Source organism: Protopterus annectens, chromosome 14.part0 (genome assembly GCF_019279795.1).
Source record: "Protopterus annectens isolate FY-2018-M chromosome 14.part0, PAN1.0, whole genome shotgun sequence".
NCBI classification, from domain to species: Eukaryota; Metazoa; Chordata; order Ceratodontiformes; family Protopteridae; genus Protopterus; species Protopterus annectens.
This window is the reverse complement of record NC_056748.1, coordinates 781,474,743-781,499,219: the sequence shown is the minus strand read 5'-3', so window position 1 is coordinate 781,499,219 and position 24,477 is coordinate 781,474,743. Positions and strand designations below refer to the sequence as shown.

General features: G+C 36.2%; 1 protein-coding gene across 3 annotated transcripts in view; it reads right to left on the bottom strand.

Annotated features, from left to right (window-relative positions):
* Positions 1 to 24,477, bottom strand: part of NFKB2 (nuclear factor kappa B subunit 2) — a 396,915-nt gene that overhangs the window by 157,792 nt on the left and 214,646 nt on the right. For all 3 annotated transcript variants that reach the window (XM_044056528.1, XM_044056530.1, XM_044056529.1), the window contains 2 exons: positions 20,932 to 21,050; positions 10,943 to 11,110 (listed from right to left, as the gene is read on the bottom strand). In XM_044056528.1, coding sequence (XP_043912463.1) covers positions 10,943 to 11,110; positions 20,932 to 21,050 — 287 coding nt within the window. The remainder of the gene's footprint in view (positions 1 to 10,942; positions 11,111 to 20,931; positions 21,051 to 24,477) is intronic.

Genomic DNA, 24,477 nt, shown 5'->3' with positions numbered 1-24,477 from the left:
TGAGTAAAAGCATCAATCGCATTTGTAAAATATGGTTTTGCAAGAAAAAGTGGCTGAGAAAGATTTGATTTTTGCTGACTTTGTTAAACTTGTGGGAGGAATGACAACCATCTACCTGACTGAGTGTCATTAATGTTTATAAGACCCTAAATGGAAAAAAGAGAGAAAGTAACTATAAGTAAAAGAAGAACTGTTCTTAACAGTATTTGTATAAAACCTTTCAGGACATAAACTACATTATACATTAAAGAATTTCAGTGACTGTTATATGTGATAAAGGTGCTGAAGTAAACAAATATTTTTTTTCTTTTTTAGTTTTAAAAAATGTAGGCATTACAATGAAAAAAGAAAAAAATCAAGCTGGACAAAAGCACATTTAAGTTAATAGGCTGTAATCTTGAGCTTTTGGTGTGGGGGATTGGGGGTAAAAGTGCACTGATTATAATATATCCATATATATATAGCCAGATCCCACCTCCTATCTACTCTCCTCTACTGTTCTCAAATTTTCACTAACCTGTGCATGTTTGATTTACATCTACTTGATTCCTGCTATAATAAAATAGCAAAATTTGCTGCTAATACACCCAACAGGACCTATTATTGCCTTGCTCTTAAAAAACTACACTGGCTTGAATTTCTTAATCTGTTATCACTCAATCAGCTCACCACTGCCCACTCCATTATCCAAAAACCTGAAACTTGCCCTGCACTCTCCAACCTTATGTAACTAAATACCAACCCCAGGAACTTTAGATCATCTGATAAACTTAGTCTTAGGTAACTAAGTTACATAATTACTTTGGTGACTCTGTTCTCCTATAAAGTAGCCAAACAGTGAAACCTAATACTCCAGAATATCCTAAAAAACACAGTCATAGCTTCAAACTCCTAAAGGAATACCTTACTCAACAATGGCTATGCTCCTCTAGTGCTCCTGGCTAGATTCTCATGCCATCAATCAGATTTTTCTTTTGTGCTATCTCCTCCTTGTCTTACTTCTACCAAATGTAAATACCACAATGTTTTTTTTAGTTATGCATCTAATCAGTTTCATATTACTGTCTGTAGTAAGGCTTAGGAAATGTAATGGTCTCTTTACATTCTCTTTTTGTAAATTGTGACCGTAAGGCAACTGTTAAACTTTTTGTATATTCTTTGAAAAGCTTTGTAATATTTTGTAATCTTTTTTGTACTATTGTTATGGAGCTTTTCTCCCCGGGTCTCCATTGAAAATGGGCTACTTGCCCAGCCAGATACTACCAGATTAACAAATGTAAAATTAAAATAAATAAACAAATATATCCATCCATCAGTCCACAACCCCTTTTCCCATTGTTTCACTTCAGACTGGAGTGTAACTTCAACAATGACACTCATATAGATCCAAGGTTTACACCACTGGGTGCTAGCCCTGACACAGTTGTTCTTCCACACCACACATTCAGATGCATACTCACACCTATGGCCAATTTTGGAGTTTCCAATCTACCTACCACATGTCTTTGAAATGCGGGAGGAAACCAAAGCACTCAGAGAAAAAACATGCGTACACAGGGAGGACATGCAGACTCCACACAGAAGGCATCCCAGCTGCGAATCAAGCCAGGGAGTCTCTTGCTGTGCAGCAACAATGCTATCCACTGCACCTCTGTGCCACCCTACTGAGTATAATATATGTAGAGTTGAAATGTTTTCTTTTACTTTTGCATAGGTGAATTTCTGGATTAATGTCCTTGACTTAACCTAATGACAAGTTTTTTGTTTAAGATAGTGTTTATTTCTAATGAAAGACTACAATGTAATGAACAGTTTTCCTTTAAGCGAATAAATGTTCAGTGTTAGTTGAGAAGTACAGTCTGTTCTTATGTTTCCATGGAAAGAAGCTGATTAAAGGTGAAGGCAATAAATCGAGAGGTCTGGAATTTGTTTACTGAGAGAAACATAAAATTAAAAAGTATAAGGACAAACAGCTGAGTAAAAATAATAAACTTTGAGATTATTAGACCTGAATACACATAGCAGCTTTTCTGGTACATTAATACTTCAATGCATTTACTAGAACAATGTATAATTTAGTTTTATTTAAAGATTGCCAATGTACTTTTTCTTAAGGCTAAAAGTTAATGTTTTCTGAAAGTATATATGTTGTTTTTCATGTTTAGAGGGAAATAAAGATAAGACAAGAACAGACAGAAATTGCACAGGCTGTAACATGTACTTTAGCATGGATAACCTTAATTTTAGGTTAGTTAATGCCTGCGGGTGCAGCTGTTGATTCTGGAAAACTGTTCTTGTCAGGAGATTTAAAATTCATTATTTGAATATGTATATCATCCTGTGTGTTTCTTTTAGGTCAATAGGTTCTGAGGGTGCTTTGGGGGTCTATGTTTTGAGGGTTTCCATTAAAACTAAAAGTCTTTGAAAAATGTGAAATAAGCTGAAATGGAGGTGACAAGAAACAACTATATAAAGCATCAACCTGCAAAATGTTAGTGGGTGCATGTTACATAAAAGCTGGGAAAAGATTTTTAAAAAAGCTGTCATATATAATAGGTGGGAATAATAACGTTGAATCATAATGGCTATACTAAACATATAATTCTGGAACATTAATGGCTTCATAGGTATAGACAATAAGGTATAATAAGAAATGCAGAGTGCAAATAGCAATGAGGCAGGAGACATACTTGTAAATAAGTGAGCAAGTGAATCTGATAAAGTAAACATTTCAGGGGGGATATTCAGCAAAATATCATGGACAACGCAAAAGGGAAGTATGTATGTTAATTGCTAGAGGAGCTCCAATAGTGAAAGAAGAGGGCAAAAAAGATAGTAATGGTAAATTTGTGGTAGTAAGGTGCTACTGGCAAAGGAGAAGGATTACACTAGCATGTATTTATACTCCACCTAAAACTGCTATTATGGATATTAAGAAAACTTTGGGAAAAATAATCAGGTTTCAGCAGGAAATATTACTTATAGCTGGATAATGGAACTTGATGTGCAACAGTGAGTCTGTATCTAGGGGACCTAGAGGGGAAAATATAATGAACAAGCATACATTTCTGAAGAAATTTATAAAAATATTTGGTATGGAAGATGTGAAATAAGCAGTAGGAATGCAGAGACTATTTACATATTACTCCCAAGGTATAATAACTAGGCTAGAAATTACATTCCACAGGTGTATATGCATTTAATTAAAAGCTTAGACACACATCCAATAACTAGTTCAGATCATGTACCAATAACATCCAAAATAAAAATGCAGGATAATGAAGTACAAATGAGTCACTGGTGCTTCCCCACCTACCTGTTAAAGACAAGAATTTAAGGAATTGGTAGTGGAAATTATTCAGGGTTATGAGGGAAGATAGAAATTTTATTAGAAGTTATAGCCAGTGAGTGGGATAAAATGAAAGTGAAGTTTAAAAATAGGGTAGAACTAAAAGAAAAAGCGATATGGTTAAGACTTAACAAGAATTATTTAGAGAAGCTGATGAAGTTTAAAGTATTGCAGAATAAGGAGGATCTCACAGAACAAGAACAGGTGCAAATGCAGAGTGCCAAAGAGAAAATAAGGGAGTATCTGGGTAAAATGCACAAGTTTAGAAAGATCACTGTTCAGCAGCTGTTTTTGTTAATAACTCCAGAGCACAAAAACTGTTAGCACAACGCCTTGGGCAACAAAAAGTATAAAGGTCTTTTGCTAAACTTAGGGAGCTAATAACAAGAAAGATAACCAGAGATCCTGTAAAGGTATTAAGAGTATTTCAGAAAATTTATGAACATTTGTAAAAAACAGATGAATGTGAAAATCAAGAAAAAATACAAATGGAAATATCTATAGAAGGTATGCCAATATTAGAGGTAAATAAGGCTCAACAATTAACAGTTAAGATAGGAAGAAATTATATAAAAATGCTGATGTATAATCAATCTGCAGGAAAGTCTCCAGGAATACATAGTATTCTTGTGGAAGTTTGGAAGCTAGAAGGGAAGAAAGTAATAATGATCTAAAATGTTTTAACAGTATTTTAAAAGGAAGGGAAGCGACAACATATTGGAAGAAAGCTGTGTTGGCTGTAACACCTAAAGACAGTAAAGACCCATCAGACCAAGCTTCATATAGCCCATTTCAATTTTAAATCATGATTGCACAGTGTTTATGACTACAATAGCTAAAAGAATGGCAAAGGTGTTGCCAAAATTGACAGATATGTATTGGTGTGGTTTTGTGGAGGGGAAGAAAACATTTGCATTTGACAACATTAACAAAACAATGATCAGGAGGGAGGCAGAATGTAAGAAAATACCACTGATGTTTATGGGTCTTGATGCAGAGAAATCACCCAACAGAATAAGCTGAGATTTTATGAGTAGGGCAGTGGAAGCATCTGCATTCCCTGATACAATAATAAAGTTAATTGTGCGTGTGTGTGCCTTCTGTGGAAGGTTGGGTGCCAGGCTGGCAACTCGACACTGTAAAACTCCACTGCCAATCATGAGTGGACAGGTGATCTGCTGTGGCGACCCCTAACCGGGAAAAGCCGAAAGAAGAAGAACGCTATACGAGGGATCAGAGGCAAAAATTAAAGTGGAAGGGTTCCTCTCTGATAAGGTGTACATGAAGAGAGGAACCAGGCAGGGGTGGCCTTGTTCCCTTTTGTTATTTGCATTATATTTACAACCATTCACAAAGAAACTAAGGGACTCAGAAACTCAAGGATATAATTGGCATGATAAACAAGAACAGTTGCCTTTATTTGCAAATGATATTGTTTTGTACCTAATAAAACCAAAAAAAGACATCTTAGAGTTGTGGAACATTCTGAGACAGTTTAAAGTCTTCTCAGAACACAAAATTAATGAAGACAAAACAAGTAAACTATGTACCCACACATGAACTGGTTCAGAAATACTCATATTTATAAGAATGTTATAAAATGGAAGTATTTAATTCAACGTAGAAATGGATAGAGATGAAGCAGAGATGAGGGGAAATTCAAGGAGTAAAGAAAGAGTGGGATTTTGGATGCAGATCCTTAAGGAGAATAACAACAGCCATACAGAATATCAGGTACCTATTACGAGAGCGAAAGTCCGTTTAAGCGAATTTGTGAATGTCGACACATACTGTGTGAACCAGCATTACAGCGAATATCAAAAACCACGAATTTGGAAATGTCGAATTACCATGGTTGGCCCATCTGTGGTATAGTTCCATAAGGTAAGTGTGCAACAGTTACAGACCTTAGGGTTAGGGTGTGGGTTAAGGTATGTGCATACATAGGTAATGTATGTAAGATTTAGTGTAGGGTTAGAAGTAGGGTTTTGTTAAATGTATGTATGTGGATTATTTATTTTGTTTGTGTATATTTTCGTAGGGGAAGTGTGTGGTAGTTACGGACCTTAGGGTTAGGGAGGGGTTAAGGATACTGCTTAAATAGTTGTGTATGTGGGGTTTAGTGTAGGGTTAGAAGTAGGGTTTTGGTGCTTTACTTTACAATTAGAAGTAGGGTTTGGTTAGTGTATGTATGTGGTTTATTTATTTGTTTGGGTAGGTAGTATGTAGCGGGTGGTGGGGTTGGCCGACTATGACAGTTCAAGATTTAAAATTTCATGGTTTAGTGCGTTCGGTATTCTCACGGGTCACGCAATACGTGTCAGTGTTTAGGTATTTGCTCAAACGGACTTTCGCTCTGGTAATACAGACCCAGAATATCCTATTCATACAGTAGCACAGGTATTCTAACAACTAAGCCAACATGAGAATAGAGACAAGTGACTGCAATTAGGAGTACAGAGAATAAGCAAGAGGGGGCTGGAATGTACTGGAGAAAACTGGCAAAGGAACCAAGGTTAGAAGCAAATAACTAAAGAGGAAAAGGTAACAGAATACGAAGAGTCTAAGGAGACATTTGGACTGCAGGCTAGAGACTGCCTTCCCTATATAAAATGCTGTACAATAACTATAAAACATATGAGATGCAGATAGGGATGACTGAAATTAGGAGCACAGAGAATAGACAAGAGGGGGCTGGAATTTACTGGAGAAAACTGGCAAAGGATCCATTTTATTGGGAGCAAATAACTAGAGAGGGAAATGTAATACAGCAGGAAGAGGCCAGGAAGACATCTGGACTGCAGGCTAGAGACTGCCCTCCCTATCCAGGATTGATATCAGTGTATAGGCAAAGAACAAGCAGTAGGGGAATCCTAATTGAAAGACCTGCCTTAGTAGAGTTTCTAGATGAAGCTAGAGCAGAAGTTGCTGTTGAAAAAGGATAATTAGTAGGACGTATAAAATACTGCACAATAACTACAGAGATGAATCAGAAAAGGTTAAAATATTGGGAAGAGAGATTGAATAAGCAATTCAAATGGAAACAATGGGAGGACATATGTATGGCTCCCAAATATATAACAAAGTCTAGAAGATTTAATATTTTTGCTTGAAAGCATTTGCATAGGTATTTTTATACTCCAAGAGACTTCAAAGAGTTTTTTCCACAGGCACATGTTTTGTTTTAATGAAAACCCTCAAACAAATAAAAGTACACAGTTAGAGTACCCCTACAGCATATTAACTTAATACACACAGACAAAACTATGTACATCCTCAAATAATGCAGCTTAACCTCCCAACAGGAACAAATGCCCCAAGCAGCCAACTGCATGCACAGCTATTATCTAACTTAAAGTTAAGGTTATCCATACTAAGACGCATGTCAACACTTATGCTCCTACACTATTTGATGTCTGTTCTTGTTTTATCTTTATTCTCCTCCTAGATGTGAAAAACAACTTGCAAGCATTCCAAAAACATTAACTTTCAGCCTTAAGGAAACCAATGCTCTGGCTTTTTATTAACCTATACTCCACTTGTCTCCATGAAAAAATAAGAAAAAAATGTAGCCCTCAGCTGCAGGCTTATAGGGTCATGCTGAACATTTACTGCTGAAGGACAACTTCTCATTACATTCAGTGTTCTCTTATTTACTTGTTTCCATTTAAAGCTATTTATTAGATTAAGCCAAGGGTCTTAATCCAAGCATTCACCCATGCAAGTAGGTAAGTAAGAAACCATATATTAGCTCTACATGTATTATGACGTGCACATTTACATCCCATCTCCTACCTCAACAACCCAAGATTATAGTCTGTTAACCTAAACATTATTTTGTCCAGCCTTTTTGCATTATAATGACTACATTTCATATTAATAAAAAGAAAAAAAGAAAACATACAAAAATATCTGATGATGCAACTTGTAATTTATACCATTGAATATTTTATGGAAATACTGTTAAGGACAGAAACTGTTTTAATTTCAGTTACCTTTTTCTTTCATCTTTCCTTCCCCTTAGTGTAATTCCAAGCATTAGATACATGTAGTGGTGCAAAAGTCTTTCAGTCTCCCACAAGTTTAACAAAGTTAACAAAAGTCCATTCATTCCACTCTTTCTTGTATAGCCACAGTTCACAAATGCAATTGCTGCTTTGTAATCCCACATGTATTTACTAATTTCTGTGTCACTGTCCTTCTTGGTGTTCATCCTCATCTCCCAACTCCAGGCTATGCTACAATTCCAAGGTACTCTTGATTCTTCTAGATAACTCCTGTGTTTCTGTCTGTCTCTCAAGCATTTTCCTTTGAAACACTGGAAAATGTTTCACTGGCAAAGGCTTTCTATGAGCCTTATTAACAGAAGAATGAGAAGCAGAGTCCACTTCTGCTTGATGGCTCACTTTTTGTTGAACAAATTTTTTTCTTTCCTGCTTAGCCTGTTCTGCAGATGGTCCAACTTTGTGGAGAGGGACAACTGTTGCTGCTCTCCACTCATGAGGCATAAAGCCTGTGTGGAGGCTACAGTTAAAAAGCAATTCCAGTGGGCCAGATAGGTCATGGTTAATGCTATTTAGAAGGCATCCTGGGATATTGTCTGGTCCCATCAATGAAGTGTTCTTGGCCTTAGAGAGAGCATTGAGGACCTGTTCTCTAGTAATAGTAGCAGGAGTTATATTTCATGTATTTCCTGAGGGGATGTTGAGGAGAAGAGAGGGGTAAAGTTAAATCTGAATTTGTCTGCCAGTAGAATTGCCATAGTATCAGCTCTGTACAGGTAGCTCCATTTACAATGAGCTCTGCATACAACTGAGTATTACCTTTGAGGTTGCGGACATAGCTAAAAAATGCTTTGTGGTTGTTCCTGGCCTGGGAGGCTAAATTTACCTCATATATGGCTCTGGTAGACTGTACTTGTCTTCTGACTTATTTGCTTAGTTTGATGAGAGTGCTTTTATCAGGCTGGGCAATACAGCTCCTAATTTTTGCTATGACTTTCTTCCTTCTATAACAATACAGCCTATTAATGTTTTGATTCCACCAGGGTGGCTTGTTTTTTGAGTTAGAAATTAATTTCTTCCTGGTGGATACAACTGCCTCTATGCAGCTATTCACATGCTTATATAGGGTTTCTATAAACAGTTCTGCATAGGCAGCAGTGTTCTCAGAGTTTATGAGGGCATTTAATTTTGCCAGGTTATCACTTAATAATAGGAAGTTAGCTTTGTAGTAATTCCTGAACATTCTAGGATTAGCTGGGGTTATGGGTTTTATTTATTTCTTCAAAGGAGACCATTTTGTGGTCTAACCTTACTAGCAAAGACATTACACTTAGGGGTGTGCAGCACTGTCCCATATCAGACCAGACCCAGTATGTTTGTGCCCCTTGTCGGCATACTGACAATCTGATCCAGGGAGTTTGTGTTTACAAAATCCAGAAATCTCTGTGCGTGCAAGTACATTGTTGTGTATGATTCCAAGTTGATGGCAGAGTAATTACAGTCACCCATGAATACGGTATTGTGTTAGATGCTACAGATTTTAAACATAAAATGGAGAAAATTGGTTATTATCCTAAGACCTGCAATGTGCACTAAGCAGTTCTAGTATGAAAGAGGAGGTAACTCAAGCTTTAGCAATCTAAGGGAAGAGCCAGTGATTTTAAAACAGCAAGATAGATTGGAAGGGGGTGAGCACTTAGTATTCTGGCTTTATGGAACAGTTGGATGGTCAATAAATCTAAATAGCTGAAGAGAAATGATTTCACAAAATAATTGTGTGCTTACTGGCAACAGTCAATGAAAGAAGAGAGGGAATGAAATATGTGGTCAAATAAACATAAGCAGCAGGCAACTACTGAGGCAGGTCAGTTTAATAACACACCAGCTCTATGGAAGGTTTACTTCCTAGCTCCACCCTCAAGTCACAAGTAATTAAAGTTAACTGGCCTATTCGAATTTCTGTGTGACTCACAAAACACACAGCTGTGGTTTCCATCCTAGTTTAAATGTGCAGATATAAGTAAAACACAGTGTACTGAAAATGCACTACAATATACAAAATAGAACGCAATGAAGCAATACAAATTACAAAAAGCAAAAACAAACGAACCTTTCCCTCACAGCAGTCTATGGCAAGGCTGACTGAGCTTTTCCAGTAAAGCCTTGAAATGTTTTATTTTGCCCCTTTAACAGAACGTTTAATTCCTAGCTCCATGTTCATTTCACAAGTAATTAACTTACTCTAATTTCTGTGTGGCACACAAGAGACACAGCTATAGAAATTTATGTGACGTATAATGTTTGTTATGTTACTATTGTTTGTTTACTTTTATATGAATGTAAATTTGCCTGTCACAAGTGATAATTTAATAAAGGTGTTTTGGGAAAAAAAGAGACACATCAATGGTCTATTTCCTTGTTTACGTTTACAATTTAAATCAGAATACATGTAAAACACAGTGTAAAGAAAATACACCACAATATACAAAATAGAAGAAGGCAGTGAAACAATCCAAATTAAAAGAAAGCAAAAACAAACTACCCTTTCTCTCACAGCAGTCTATGATAGAGTCTGATTGAGCTTTTCTACTTCTTACAGCCTTTTGTTATTTTATTTGATATGCCCCATCAACGTTTCATTTATTTTAATCATCTCTGAGCAAATCAGACTTATTCTTTCCTCAAGAATGCTGGAAGCCATGTATTACACCAAAGTTGGATTGCTTTTTGCTGAACAGCTGCAGGAGAAAGAGTTTTCTCTTCACCTTTTCTAGTTGATTTTTTTCAGGCTCTCCTAGTTTCCTCTTTACTGGCATCCAGGCAGTACACTTACTAGTCAGTAAATGAATTTACTGAGAGTCACAGTTTGTGCCCTTATCTCTCAGTTTATTTTTTTTTCCACACAGGGAGAGCTGAAGCTAAGCTGTTGATCAGGGTGCAGCCATCTTGGAAGCCCAAGACAGTGGCATGCTTAGCCATGACATCTGCTGGTTATGTTGCTGGATTTTACTTCTTTACCCTATCTATTCCTTCTTCTTAAAAAGAAGGGATGCAGAGCAAATACATGACTACTTTCAGGCATGACATGGAAGGTTATATTAATATAGCAAACTTAATTCTACTAAGAAAGCTGATATAATGCTGAAAGAAATAATTAGCAAATTCTAGACTTAATATCAATTTACATAAATTGCCCCACACCTACTGTTTATAAAGGGAACACACACTGAAAATCAGATAAATAGTTTTTCATTACTGAAAGCTAGTATCTTGGCACAATGACTAGTAATGCCATAAATGACATGAAAATGCTATATATGCTATATATACATTGTAACACATGATGAATGGTAAATTGTCATCTAATGAGGTTAGAAATGCACCCAGCTGCACATCTGAGTTGTACCCAAAGCCACCCTCATGCTAAGCCTTCAGATGTCAGGAGAACTGCATTGTATGTGTAATGAAAGGTATGACAAGGCTGAAAAACAGTCTCATATTAGTTTGAACTTATGACAAAATTCAGTTAATAAAGAACTAAATAATGACAATAATAATAATTATATAAGAGCGGCAGCACTCCACTTACTGCTGTCATGGATAGGATCAGATATGACCGGCTTCAATGGTAGAGTAAAACGCCCACAGCTGTCTGGCAGATAAGCAGTAAACATGAGCCGTACAACACTCAGATCCATTGCTTTTTTTAGCTCACACACCTCTTGCTCAATTGTTTTGAGTTCTTCTTCACGATTAACTAGAAAGTTATTAACAGAAACATATTTATAAGAAAACATAAAATATTAATAGAAATATATTTAATACTATAAAAGAACACATCTTCCCATCACATGGAGTTTAGAAAAAAGTACAGTAGGAATGCTGCAATCGATGAAGTACTTTTAAACAAAAGAATCCAGTGTCAGACAAAAAATAGAATAATCTACTGTAATCTTGTATATGTTGGTGCATAAAGAAAAATATGTCATGTAAGCAGTTTTCAGTAAGCTAAGCATAACATATTTTCTTCTAGAACTGTAAAGCTTAATTTGTAGATAGTTATTATAATAAAATTAATCAAATTTGCTTTGGAGCCTGCTACCATGCATCAGGTCTATGAGGTATCATTCAGCTGCTTTAAGATAATGAGAGTACTTCACATTGCATTTTCTCATGTTGTTCTCATCTCCAATTCATCCTACTACTAAAAAAAAACATTTCATTGTATGTTCCTGCACAGTATTCAATGTTTTTGGCTCAGTGAAAATCTTCTATACAGCTTTTGTTCATAGACCAATCAACGCCTACTTCTGAACCTCAATAAAACTAAACTTCTAATCCTCTCTCCCACTAGTAGATCCACCACACTTTCATTCTCTGTCACATCTAACAATGGTACCACTATTTCCCCAGATAATCACACCAAACTGCTAGGGGTTATCATAGACAATAATCTCAAATTTGACCTACAAAACCATAGAGACCATCAATAAGAAGCTTGGATCACTGTATAGAAACAAGACATTTTTAACGCCACTGGCTAGGATTGCAATTGCCCGATCACACCTACTCTCTACTCTTTTATATGCCTCGCCTGTACTCTCAAACCTCAACAAACCCGAACTAGGTAAGCTGTCCCATAGCTGCAATCATATTGCCAGATTCGCCACTGGCTCCACCTATAGAACCCACCACTGCCAGAACCTTAAACAACTAGAGTGGCTAGAACTGCCCAGCTTAATTCAATTCAATCAACTCTTAATTGCGCACAAAATTTTGTACCACTCTGAGGATACCCCCTCACTTAAAAATATTATTAAGCCATATAGCAACCTAAGATCCCTACGGTCAGCTGATAAACTACTGGTCCAAACCCACAAAGCTAATAACTCTGCTGGTGAATCCCTGTTTGCCAACTTCAGTGGCAAAACCTGGAATTCATTGCCAAACTGTATAACCATACAATCTTCCAAAAGTCTCTTAAAAAAAAACCTCAAACAGTATCTCAAAGTGAATTGGCTATGCCCATGTACCAACCCTGATTAAGTTATAAACTAAAAGCATATTCTGCAATTATCACAACTTGTAACTACATCACCAAACTTTGCTTCCAATCTGTTGTCTCTTACTTTTAATTGTCTGTCCATGAGAATTGTGAGTCCCTACTAGGGAACACTACTAACCCATTGTATATAATCACCTTGTGTAATCTATGTAAGTTTGTCTATGTGGAGCTTTTCTCCCCAGGCCTCCGCTGAAAATGGACATGTATCCAGTCGGACTATCCCAGTAAGCAAATGTAAAATAAATAAATAAATAACTAAATAAATAAATTATTATTAAACAGACACAATTATTATGTTACTGCCTTAACCTTTGAAAGCTTTTCATTTATTACATAATCAGTTTGATTTTCTTACATGTTCATACCTGTATATAATATATTATCTCCATGATGATGCTTATTTTATACAGCTTGTAAATGACACATAGGTAATTTAAATGATGACTTATAGTACATTGTATTGTCTTTAACTGTCTAGCTTTTTTTTGCAGGACTCCACTGAAAATGTGCCTTCACATTTAGAAAATCCTGGTTAACAAATGTAAGCTAATAAAGAAACGCTGCACTAATAAAATCATTGCTGCAGGAATTCATAATACGACTAGAATTAGCTGACAGCAGACATCTATCCCCTGGGCTGATCTTTTTCATCAATTGAATGTCCCTAGGTGCATGATGACACAAGACTGTTAGAGGAAGCCTGACTATGAAAAAAATATACTGTGCACCCTACTCTGTATTTTACTGGAGTCCATGAATGAGGCCAAAAAAGGTGAACCAACAATGCTCTTATGGAAGACTAAACAAGCTATGAAAGCCTAAACCTACATATAAAGTAAAAATAATTGGCGTGTTTAAATCAAACTGTAACTACGTCCCTCTAACTGCTTAGAAAATCTGTGGACTTTGTATCTAACTAGCAGTAACCTCACAAACATATCCTGCAACAAATATTAAAAGTGAAATCAGAACTCCGTTAGTGTCAGAAAAGAAATGGAGTCAAAAGGGATGGATCTGCCCTTTTAGTTTACTGTATGATCTTACAGTGGGTATACTCCCAAATGCAAGAGTTAAAAGAAATCTGAATGGTATAATGCTGGGGACATCAGAAGAGGAAATAACAACTACCTACCACAGACCATAGTTTTCACAGCACCCAAAGGCTTGTCAACTTGTCTCCCCTTAATCTCTGGAACCTTATACTGCCACCATCAAAACGTACAGTTTTCAAATATCTTGGCACATGAACTGATTCTACCTTAACTTTTACTTAACACAGCAAGTAGACAATTAAGATCTTAATGGATCAGCTAATAAATATGAATCATATAAAGATTCTTAACTCTAGAAGTACACTAGGTAAAGAAATACCGCAGTACCTTCTCTACATCATACACTACTTCTTTTTACTTACAGATGACTTTCCAACAATAAAAAAGTGCAAACTTCTCTTAAAGCGACATGGCAATGTATTACTCTCATCTTACCAGTCCTTTTACTCCTTGCTGCTCTGTCCTCAATAAAGAAGAATACCAGCCAGTTTATGAAAAGGCTTCATACCTACTTAACCAGTACAGACAAACACTCACATGCACACACCATGCATGCACATGCTTATACACACGCAGGCACACACACACACACACACACACACACACACACACACACACACACACACACACACACACACACATTCTTCTTTACCAAATTTAGCAGCAACAGTCTCATCAGAATTTTCACACACATGCTATAATCCTAAGTAGACCTCTGGTACATCTACGTACTACTGGCAATCTTGCCTGCAGTAAAACTGGGCCACAGCTATGGAAGAATCTTACTGCAGATTTCTAAAATACTGCTTATTTTACCTCACTCAAATCACACCTTCAGGCATACTATACCAGCTTAATGAACTCAGCTGCTACTACAGATGAGGAGAGCTGCTATTTTCTGCTTTTCCCCACTAAATGTCCAGCTATGAATCTCTAACTGAACTAGTGAAAAGTTATATTCATTTCCCTAGTTCCCTTTGGAAAATATCTCTTGTAGATTGATTTCACTCTCACTCTTTTTTTTAAAAAAGTTCTGTTTAGTTGCAAAAAAAATTAACATAGTAATCTAAAAATAGAATATAACCAGTCAACAAAATATAAATAGATTTAACAAAGAAAGTTATATAAGTCTTAAAAAACTTACAGTAACATGCAAAAAAAGTGTACATAACTAAATACAACAGTACAATTCCTTTAACACAAAACACAACAAAATAAAACTGCAGGATTTCTAATCAAGTAAAGCACCACGAAAACTGCAGCTACTTCTTGACCGCCCAAAAAAGTGTATAATTTGCTAAAGATGTTACAAAACGCAGTCACATAAATAATTCCACCATGAATGCTAGACTGGAAAGAACTCCAATAAAGCGTATGCACAGTCTCCAAATGAATAATCCACACGGTAATGTCTCGAACGAACAGACAATCTTTATTATGATAACATGTAGTTAAGTGCTTTTCGTCCCGCTGAGTGGCGGGACTTCTTCAGACTAACCAGAATACAATTTAAAAAGCATTTAAATAGCCAGTTTTGGTGCCAAAAAAAGAACGCCGTAACCAGGCAACTATCAACATTATCTAAAACAGGCAACAACAACGATAACACGTAGATGGTAACTAAATATTACTAAACCATAAATATTACATTTTAAATTGTACAGATGCAATCACTAAGGCTACACTAATGGTCTGTCTAGTAAAAATACTGCAAAACGTAATAATAATAGTGCAAAAAATGCACTAAAATCCGATTACAATATATATATAATACATACATACTATAACGATTCAACTAGAACCTAAAAATATATGAAAATAAATGAATATAAAAATATAATAATTATTATTATTTGAAATGTATAATAATCAATAAATAACAAGGCTGTCGCTAAACTAAGCGCTCATAAAATTGGAGCATAATGAATATAACGTATAATAAAATGCTAAAATGCATAAAATAAATATAAAACATGAATGACAACACATAAAAAATATAAAAATATATATATATATGTAAAAAATCTAAGACATGAAAGATTTATTATAATACTCTAATGTATTTTAAACATGTTAAAATTGTATGAATATAAGTAACAACTTCAATAGATAGAAAATATATATAAAAATTTATAAATATGTACATAACTAAACCAGCAAAAATTGCTTGAAATAATTCACCTACGTAAACTCCTTAATTTCAATATAGGATACAATGAACATGTCTCATTCAGTCCTGGTAATACGCAAGCATGACAACGCAATTGCCAATATAATTCTAAGACTTCTAATAAAACCTGCTCAGGGCCATCTCTTCCATCTGAAAATTGCTTTAAAAGAAAAAGTATGATGGGTGTTTTCTATAATGTGTTTAGCCAGCGCGTTATCTAATTTCTTTGTCCTGATGGCATATAAGTGTTCATAAACACGCTCACGTAATTTCCTGTCGGTTTTGCCAATATAAAAAGCAGGACAAAGATTACACTGAGCTAAATAGATCACACCTTTTGATTGACAATTAAATTTGTGTCTTACTTTGTAAGACACCCCTCTGATGGTAAAAGATTCTCCTGTAAACATGTGTATACAGTATTTACACATGTTGCACTGGAACATGCCTTTTCTGTTAAAGGATGCAAATGTATGTACATTACTTTGTAATATTTGTTTTAAATTTCTACCCCTTTTCCAGATAATTTTAGGTTTAGATGGTAATTGATGACCAATATCTCGATCTATTTTAATCATGTTCCAGTTTTTATTCAAAATAAAAGTAATGGTATCACCATCAGAACTGTATGGGGTAATAAAGCCCAAACTGGTAGAAAACAAGTTGGTATAATGTGATTCTGTTGTTTGATATGGATTCAAGCCAAGAATAGGAAAATAATAACCGGAGTCTCTTTTATGAATAACTTCCTTAACTATTAACTCCAAAACTTTTTTAGGATAACCCCTACTCAAGAACATGTTCTGTAATAATTGACATTCATCATAAAAATCGTCTGTCCTTGAAATCATATGTACCGCTCTCACTAACTGTTCTCTGACAACAGATTTCTTTTGGTGTGTCGGGTGGTTACTACTATAATGCAAGAAAGTGTTGGAATAAGTTTCTTTCCTGTATATTTTCGCATAAAAAGTCTGATTACTGTAATCTTTACGTAAATCAACATCTAAATAAGTTATTCTGTCCATGCTGAAGGTGTACGTGAAATGTAAAAATTCAGTACTAGAATTTAAAAAGGACACCAATTCAGAGGCCGTAATATCATCACCTTCAACTAGGATGAAAATATCATCCAAAAAGCGCGTATAATATTTAATTTTACTCATAATATATACATTCTTACCCAACACTTCTTGCTCCCAAAAGGCCATGACTAAATTGGCAAAGCTACCCCCACAGGGGGAGCCCATGGCTACACCAATCTTCTGAAGATAAATTTTCTTGTCAAAGGTAAAATAATTATAAGACAAAACTATGTCCAACATTTCTTCCACTAATTTAATTTCTGTTTGTGGTGCATTGTATTTACGTAACATAAAACTATTTCTAATCAAGCTGGTTTCCAGCCCAGAAAAAGATTTGTTTACATTTCTGATTTAATTTTAACACAATTATTTGTGTCTAATACTGCTAGTATAGTTGTTAATCATGTCTAAAAGTTTCTTCCAGCAATTTCATAGTACTTAGTTAAATCAGAGATAATTATAACTGATCATTAATTTGAAACGATGTATTCTTCAAATACATCCAAAAACAAATCATCTAATCTTGTCTGATCAATGTTTAACTTAATCAGTTTTTGCTGAGGTAATTCAAAGAGGAGTTAAAGACTTGTAATACAAAAAAATGTATAAGGCACCTGCATCCAATGGATTTCAAGCCTTGCATTTATTTTCATTGCTGGGAAAAACAAGCTGCCAGGTTTGATGGGGTAACACATGCACTATGAAAAATTCACAAATTGAGCAAATCACTCTTTAAAGTAGGCATCTTAAACTCATGGCCTTAAGGTCTCAAACAGCTCTCAAATCAGCCCAGTTAAGGGTGAAGGAATATACCACACTACAACCTTCAACACACTTCGATTACCTATCATTTTGCTTTACAGGTAGTGGCCTCAGCTGCTGTGTTTGCTTACTGGAGTTTGAGATCCCTATTTTAAAATGCTTGTACAGCGATCTCCACAATACAGCTCAGCTGGGGAAATTATATTCAAAATGTTTATCTGTGTATCCCAAACAGGTAACAAAAGCAGCTGAAGACTTAAGAATTAGATAAGCCTTAAAAGGCTGGTGAAACAGGGTGAGCTGCAAGACAGTTCCATAATTCCTTAAAGTTTTTGAATTTTAAAATAGCACTTTATTGGACAGAAATGGTTTAGGGAGAGGCGACATTAGACAGCTTATCACTGGAATATAAACTGTTTAAATACTGACTTAATGAGATACTAATAACGTCGACTTCATAAACTTTATGAATTCTTAACTAAATGAAAATTGTTAAGACTAATTACTCAGCTGTTTAGTACCACAACTAGATTTAAGATAAATTGTCAAACATAAATATAATCATAACTTCCAAAATTATGGCCCATACCAGCTTTTTATATGAGTGGACAAAACTTCTTAAAATTAGATGAATTCCAACTGTTTAGGTAAGAAAAGAAGAGCAGAAGGGTTAATTTTTTTCTGACTTCTAGTAACTGAAGTGGTCCGTAACACCCCAGTGTATTATTTTATAAACCCTTAAATAACATAATAAATACAAAAACATGGAATATTTATGTCTTCATTCAATTCACAAGCAACTAACTTAAAACATGCTATGATCCACAGAGCTCTCAGGGAATCATACTCGTGAAAAAAACTAAGAAAATATTTAAGTTGCTTAAGAACAGCTTATACAAAAGGAAATATTTGAATTGAATGTCTTTTATTATCCTCTGTAATGTTATTCCAAAGCTTAAAATATTACATTCATTAACTTTTGGATTATTTTTTGGGAAATTGTAGACTAAATATTTCATGGATTCTTGTTAATTTTGAAAGGGTGGGCATTCACTGAACTTAAAATGGATAATGATTATCCAAAGGAAATAAAGGGGAACTTCTCATTTAACTTGCATTTATTGGCTTTTAATGTACAATTCAACATAAAAACTAATTACAGGATTCTACAATAATTCAAATTCCTATAGCCACATACAAATAGTACAATGTTATGGTGTTAATAACGCCTACATTATTATGGATCCGTGTATAACGAATTGCAGTAGTTTTAATGAATTTTTTGCTAGCGATACTGCTGAACATCACTGCTGTGGTTATCATTATTATTCATTTGTCCCCTGTATAGGGCATAAATATGGCCTCCACCCAAGCAACAATGGAGTGTTTTTTTCTTGTGGCAATGTATTTCCCCCAAGCATGTGCCCATTAACATCCAAAGGCAGGAGTGCAGATGAGTGATATAATCTTCAAGGGTCCTGCCCCCTTGTGAAAAAATGCTTTTATGAGATCCACAGTATCTAGAGGGGATTCTGTAATAGAGTATCCCTCCCAACTATTGGCAGACGTGAAAAGATATCACCTTATCATGTCTCCTGATCATTAGCTCCTAGAGTGCCCAGACAACTGACCATGCGGTGTAGTCAGGGTTTAATTCCTCTAGTGCCCAGACAACTGACAATGCAGTGTAGTCAGGGTTTAATTCCTCTAGTACCCAGACAACTGACCATGCGGTGTAGTCAGGGTTTAATTCCTCTAGTGCCCAGACAACTGACCATGCGGTATAGTCAGGGTTTAATTCTTCTAATGCCCAGGCAACTGACCATGTGGTGCAGTCAGGGTTTAATTCCTCTAGTGCCCAGACAACTGACCATGCAGTGTAGTCAGGGTTTAACTCCTCTACTGCCCAGACAACTGACCATGTGGTGTAGTCAGGGTTTAATTCCTCTAGTGCCCAGACAACTGGCCATGCAGTGTAGTCAGGATTTAATTCCTCTAGTGCCCAGACAACTGACCATGCGGTGTAGTCAGGGTTTAATTCCTCTAGTGCCCAGACAACTGACCATGTGCTGTAGTCAAGGTTTAATTCCTCTAGTGCCCACACAACTGACCATGTGGTGTAGTCAGGGTTTAATTCCTCTATTCTATAGGCCTGGGTACAAAAATTATAATATTTTGTAGAAGATACTGACAAACAGATTAAATATGCAGAATGAAAAGAAATAGATTGAAATTAAAACCCTACCATGTCTCACTTCTGATATTTACTAGGTTACATTTAAGTCAGTAAACTAAAAGACTGGTTGAGGGGTTAGAATGTAACATTTTAAATGTGCTAATAAAGTGAAACAGAAATGTGTATCTTTCAATAATTCTGCACAAAATGCAGTAACACACTTGATGAAAGACTTCAGATGCAACACTGCCAAGGCAAAAACAGAAAATGAGTTATTTAGATTGTTATAATAGACTTCAAAGTAAGATCAGCAGCAGTCCTCTCTATATGTGTGGACTCAGGCTTTGACATTTATATTCTAATCTTCCTTTTAACTTTTATGTGCATGAATCATATACTTGGATAGATTTTCTGGATATCTCACTTAGAGTTGCTGCAGATGGAGTTTTACACACTAGTTTTCATAGGAAGGAATGTTGGAAGAACAACTCACGCTTTCGTACTGGTATGCATCCACAATACATCATCCCCAACGTTTGAAGAGTCAATTAATTGGGACTTCCAGACTATGCACAGCGCATGATGAATTTATTCACGCCACTGAGAATACAGGTCATCAGTCAGAGATAGAGGTTACGCAAAACATGAAGTGGAAAGAGAAATAACTGCAGTGAGAAGCAAGACAGAGACAAGAGGTAGACTGTTTTTCTCTAAGAACACAAAAATGGAAATTTTATTTACCTTTTTTGTGAAGTTCTGGCACTGTCGATATTGTGAGTGTCGACCATATGGCGTTGGCCATATGGGTGACAGTGTTTTGGGCTGTTGGTGTTCTGTAGGTAATCCATATATATACGTATGTGTATATATACATACACATATATATATATATATTTCTGTCTTTTTTAACATTTCACTATACCTACATTTTTATTGCTAACATTTCAGTTTTGTGTGTGTGTGTGTGTGTGTGTGTGTGTGTGTGTGTGTGTGTGTGTGTGTGTGTGTGTGTATATGTCAAATGTTTTGTAGTTCATCTGGGTTGAGCCTGAAACTGGTCCATATGTCAGTATTGATCAATGCATTACCACGGTAAACAAATACAAATAAAATGCATCAAATAAATAAATATTTTTTTCTACCATTGTGTCTGCCATGACAAAAATGGTCTTTGCATAGTTCAGTACTCTAGTTAACAGATTCAAGACAAATAGGTAAAACAGACATATCTGAGTAGCAACGACTCATGAAATGGATCAGGTGCTTACCGAGTGGATAGTTGTCTCCAGTAGCAAGCCTTTTCTTGTCCCTCTGACGCAATAACTTTTTTACCATTATGTCCTTTACATTCTTCTTTGTTACATGTAGAATTCCCAGATTACTAAATCTAATAAAAAGACACAATGGTAAACTTTTTAGGAAGCAACTAATAGAACATGGATGAAGACATAGAAACATTATACACTGTCAAGAAACAGACTGGGTTTTAACACTGTTCTGCCTACAAATCCTTGTCACAATTAACATCTTACAGTTGATCACTTTTAAGGCATTGCATTCTTTTAACAACCCACACACCAGGTACGTAAGAAGCATAAACATGAACTGTTTGTGTCTCTTTATACGGTTGGGCTGAGCTGCAACATGCAACACTACAGCCCATTAGGTATTGCTGCTTAAACCAGTTCCTTCAAATAAGTTATTAAATTTAATCCAAGACATTATTCAGGTTTTACAGTTCATGTTATGATTTAACACAGCAAAAATGAATATATCACCCTGTAAGCAAAGCCCTGTTCAACAGCAGTGCTTCGACTGGAAACCTCTAATCATTTTGTAACATGCAATTATAAAAAACTAAATTTTTCATGTTTACTGTACTTTACCTTCCACTTATGTGTTACTGATGTAGTGAGAACAGTGTCTGATATACTCAGCATTGTGTACAGTGCCATATAGGATACACATTACAATGACTACATGTCACCAGACCTATATATTCTAATACAAGTACCTCAGCTCATTTACAACCACTGTAAGACTTTTACTGTAAGACAGATTTCAGTGGAGATCCTCGACTGTAGCATGTCCTTTACATGAAAATACTGACTGTAGGGCAACAGAAGCAACTACCAACCTTCTGTTAAGAAAATATACCACAGCAGACTCACAACAGCAACTTTTCATTTACTCTAACACACCTGTACCATAGCTGAACACATAACACACCCTGTTTTCCAGTCCAAAATAACACAACACATAAAACTCGTAACTGAGGCCTGCCTTCTACTACTCAAATGCTCATTCAGTGTCAATGTTTGATAATACTAAAGCTAAAATATGATTTGTATCATAAATTGCTGTGTATTGATAATTATGTTATTTCAATGTGATTGTATGTTAATGGGTGTTTTAGTCTATCTACCAGTGGCCAGCATTGCTGTTGAAAACAGTTTGGGCCAGCCTACTGAGCCAAAAAATAATAAATAAGCACATATAAATAAATAGACAGTCGTGTGTGTGTGTGTGTGTGTGTGTGTGTGTGTGTGTGTGTGTGTGTGTGTGTGTGTGTGCCTGTGTGTGCCTGTGTGTGTGTGTGTGTGTGTGTGTGTGTGTGTGTGTGTGTGTGTGTGTGTGTGTGTGTGTGTGTGTGTGTGTGTGTGTGTGTGTGTGTGTGTGTGTGTGTGTGTGTGTGTGTGTGTGTCTGTGTGTGTAAACTGCCACTGAGTTGATTGGGACCCATGGTGACCTGTGAATTTTGTTTGTGTCTTTCGGCTTTTCCCAGTTAGGGGTCGCCACAGCAGAACTCCGGTTCGCTAATGATTGGCAGTTCATTTTTACGTACCGGCTTACCAGGCCTGACGCACAACCTTCAACGAAGGTACGCCCATTCAGGCATGTCTCCACGCAGAAGACGCACTAGCTGAGAATCGAATCGGACAGTGTCTTACTGTGAGGTGACAATGCTACCGCAGCACCAAAAATTATCCGGCGAGTTCTCATGTCAGGGACACAAAACAGCAGCAGCAGTTCAAGCCTGTTTCTGGAAGCACAGAAGAACATCTTGTCTCTCTGGCAGTACACAGACAGATAAATAACACTCCAAAATATCTCTTACTGGACGTTCACATGACCACTTGTTTTATGCGCCACAATATCAAGCAGCAAAGACATCACTGGCTCATCTGGCTTCCAGTGTCACTTCTCAGTCTGATGTCCCTCAACTCTAAGCTGAGGAGCAAAAATAATAATATAAAAAAACACAGTCTGTTCCATGATCTAGTGCTCCTCACTTCACTCCTAAGAAGCAGAAGTGCCAGAACTTATGCACCCACCCCACTGAAGAGCAAAAAAAAAGAAAAAGAAAATGAAGAGGCAGCATTTGAATTCATTTCTGTACCAGCACTCAGAAATGACCATATGGAAATGAATGCAGGTACTGCAATTATGCCCTCTAGCACCTTGTATCTGGATTACGCCCCCGAGCACCTTGCACCTGGATTATGTCCTCTAACACCTTGCACCTGGAGCATCTGCTCCCTAGCTATGGTTCTGTCTATCATAACATAAAGAAAATCTACATGAACACAAGGAAGATGTGGATCCACTACCAAAACTAGGCTCTTATTTAAAAGTCTTTTATTAATAAAATGACACTGAAGTACTCCCACAACACTTAAGAGTTCTCCGTTACAAAATACCCATTACTATAATACAAACATTCTCTTATAATCCACTTTCACAGCAGTCCTGAAACTATCAGCCTTCTTTTCCAAAAATTCTCCACTGCATACTCACACCTGCATGATTCTGATTCTAAAACACACACTGGATCAGACTCACAACTGTCACTAAGTTGTTACTCCGAGATACTTATCTCAGGGCAGTGATGACTGTCACTAGCAACTGGTTATAAAAGTCATAGTACTCTTGACCTACAATAGTTCATCCACACTTACGAGTCACAAATGACTACTAAAACAACCCGAAGAGCAGCTGATGCCATCCTTGTAACTTACTGGGCAACCAGGGAAGAAGTACATTGCCAGGCTTTTCTGCCATATCACACACACGCTGCATGCACACCAATGGAACAATTTAGATTCATCAGTCTACTCACTGCAAATCTTTGCCAGAAAACTGGAGTACATGGAGAAAATCCATATGAACACAAGGAAGACATGGACGCTGCAGCACTCCAGCTGAGAATCAAACTGGAGAACCTCTCTTGTTAAACGGAGACAATGCTACTCACTGCATTATTGGTGCTATCCCTACTGTTGTTAAGACTTTTGTACAACAACCTACAACAGTGATTCATAATAGTAGCATTCTTTTCTACAACTATAGCAGAGCCATTACTGGGACTAGAAGTCTTCAAAGCAACAGATTCTGAAGCAGAAAAAGAAAACAGAACCCAGTTAGTCTGTTCTTTTCTCCATTTACACCCTAAGCTGAGATCTTATTCAAACAATATTATTTTTCATCTCCACCCATAACTACTTTATGTTTATCCCATGTGTATCAGTCTTCTGTCACTGTTTTTGATCCAAATAATGCTTCTAAAAAACTGTTCTAAACATCTACCACCATTTTTGAAAAAAAAATCCTTGCAACTCCACTGAGCCTTTCATTTTTATACTGTGGCCTTTTGCTCACATATATCACTTTTAAGTTTATACCCCCTTGGACTCTGTTCTTCTCCATGAGCTGTAGAGAAAGATCTATCATGTCTCAACTTTGTCTTGGCTTCTCAAGACTTATGCATACTAAACTTTTGTAGTGTCTTTTTAGAATTGCACAGATTAAAAACA